Below are 1798 nucleotides of genomic sequence, written 5' to 3' on the forward strand. Positions count from 1 at the left end.
TGCAGAAAAAAAACCTCTTATCCAGAGCAGGATTTTCGGCCTCAGCCCAGTTAACATTTGGTATGGAATAACTTTGAAGTGGGAGGAGGTCCACTGCATCGAAGGATGCTTAATAGCAGCCCTGGCCTCTACCAGTAACAAAAAAGTCTCCAAACTCGTTGCTATCGGGTCGATTCTGACTCACGCCTCCAGACATTGTCCATTTTTTTTGCCTTGAAGGGCAAAATCGCCTCTTGGCTTAGAACAACTGTTCTAGAACTTCACGGACCCAGCTAACCTCTGATCTCCAGAAAAGATACGTATTAAAAGCTCCTGTAAGTATGATTACTGAAATGCAGGTTTAGATAGGCCTTTTAGGAGTTTTGAACTATAATTTCAATAAATAAATAGCTTCAGTAAGAAAAGTGAGAAGTGAATATATCCGTTCAACAGAACTATGTGGCATTATCTTCTCAGTGGCATTGTCTGCTTTTTAATATTGATTTTAATTGTGTGTGAAAATATCTTTGACAGTACAGCTATTAGTATCTAAAGTTATATTTAGATGTGGATATTTGAATATCAGAGCCCTCCCCCCAATTGGTTTTCTGTCCACTTTATATATGTTCTATTATTGACAATTCTGTGAGCTTTGAGATTTTAACATATATTGTGCTGTTGATTTTAATCCTTTGTCAGCTGTATAAATTAATTAGGACATAGGATGCTTTGAGGAATAAGAAGTCTATAGTGATTAAATAATGCAGCAAAAGAAGCTACACTCGCTCATGGCAGTATACAGGTAATGGATGGGTGAGAAATGATCTCAGAATAGTTTTTCAGATTTCTGAGCGTCTTCATACGTGATGTTTCCTACTCTACATTATTTTTCTTGCAGATGTATGTATGTATGACTATTTACCTTAAAAGGCGATACAATGTGAAATGTTTTACAAGAGATACAATCGACCTTCTGAGCAAAGTCTAGTCTTTTGGCTTTTGGTTAATTAGTATCTTAAAAATATCCTTGAACTTTATCGTTGGAAGAGAGAGGAAATAGTTCAGCCACTTGAGATCTCCAGTATATAACCATTTAGGTTGTTGAGTAAAAAAATATACTTTTCTATTTTGAAGTTTTGCATAAGATGGTAGGCATAAATCCTGTGAGATCCGTTTTCTGTGTCAGCTGAAAAAAAACACAACATAGAAAAGTAAAAAACTAAGTGTTACCTGAAGTGTGAAACAAATGAAGGATGTTGGCACTTTTGATTGTGTTTAAGATAGCTGCCTAGATTTACATAAAGGAAAGGGCTCATTTCATTATGGTGACTTTAATTAGTTTTTTTTTAATCCTACTGGGGGTTTTCATGACATAATTTACAGACAATACTAAAATTAATATTGACATAATTAACATGTATTTGATTTTAAAGTATATTTACATATAAGCAAGTCTAATTTTTAAAATCCATTTGTACCCTTAAAATCAGGTAAGGAAAAAAACTCATTTAGGAGCTACCAAGATAAAAGTCAAAAGCCAGCTCTTGAATTGGAAGAATCTTTTCAGTGTGGTGTGTGTGTGTAGGACGTAATTTTACTGTGTTGTTTCCAGCCAAGTTGGTATTGTAGGTGCAAGATGACCAAACTAAGAGATGATCCTTCAGTCAGTTTTGTTATTATGTCACAATGTTGTTAAATCCTGTGACCAGTTTTTATCTTTTTGGTGGACTAGATCAGCAGTTCTCAACCTGTGGGTCGCGACCCTTTCTCAGGGGTCACCCAATTCATAACAGTATCAAAATTACAGTTATGAAGTAGC

At 35.2% G+C, this 1798-nt stretch overlaps 1 protein-coding gene across 1 annotated transcript in view; it reads left to right on the forward strand.

Moving 5' to 3' along the window:
- The first annotated feature begins 740 nt into the window (after window positions 1-740).
- Window positions 741-1798, forward strand: part of MYBL1 (MYB proto-oncogene like 1) — a 44836-nt gene continuing 43778 nt past the window's right edge. Inside the window, exon 1 of the mRNA XM_013006856.3 lies at window positions 741-781. Coding sequence (XP_012862310.3) covers window positions 741-781 — 41 coding nt within the window. The remainder of the gene's footprint in view (window positions 782-1798) is intronic.

The sequence above is a fragment of the Echinops telfairi genome, unplaced genomic scaffold (genome assembly GCF_000313985.2).
Source record: "Echinops telfairi isolate 266 unplaced genomic scaffold, ASM31398v2 ScPeMD7_1;HRSCAF=3_0, whole genome shotgun sequence".
NCBI classification, from domain to species: domain Eukaryota; kingdom Metazoa; phylum Chordata; class Mammalia; order Afrosoricida; family Tenrecidae; genus Echinops; species Echinops telfairi.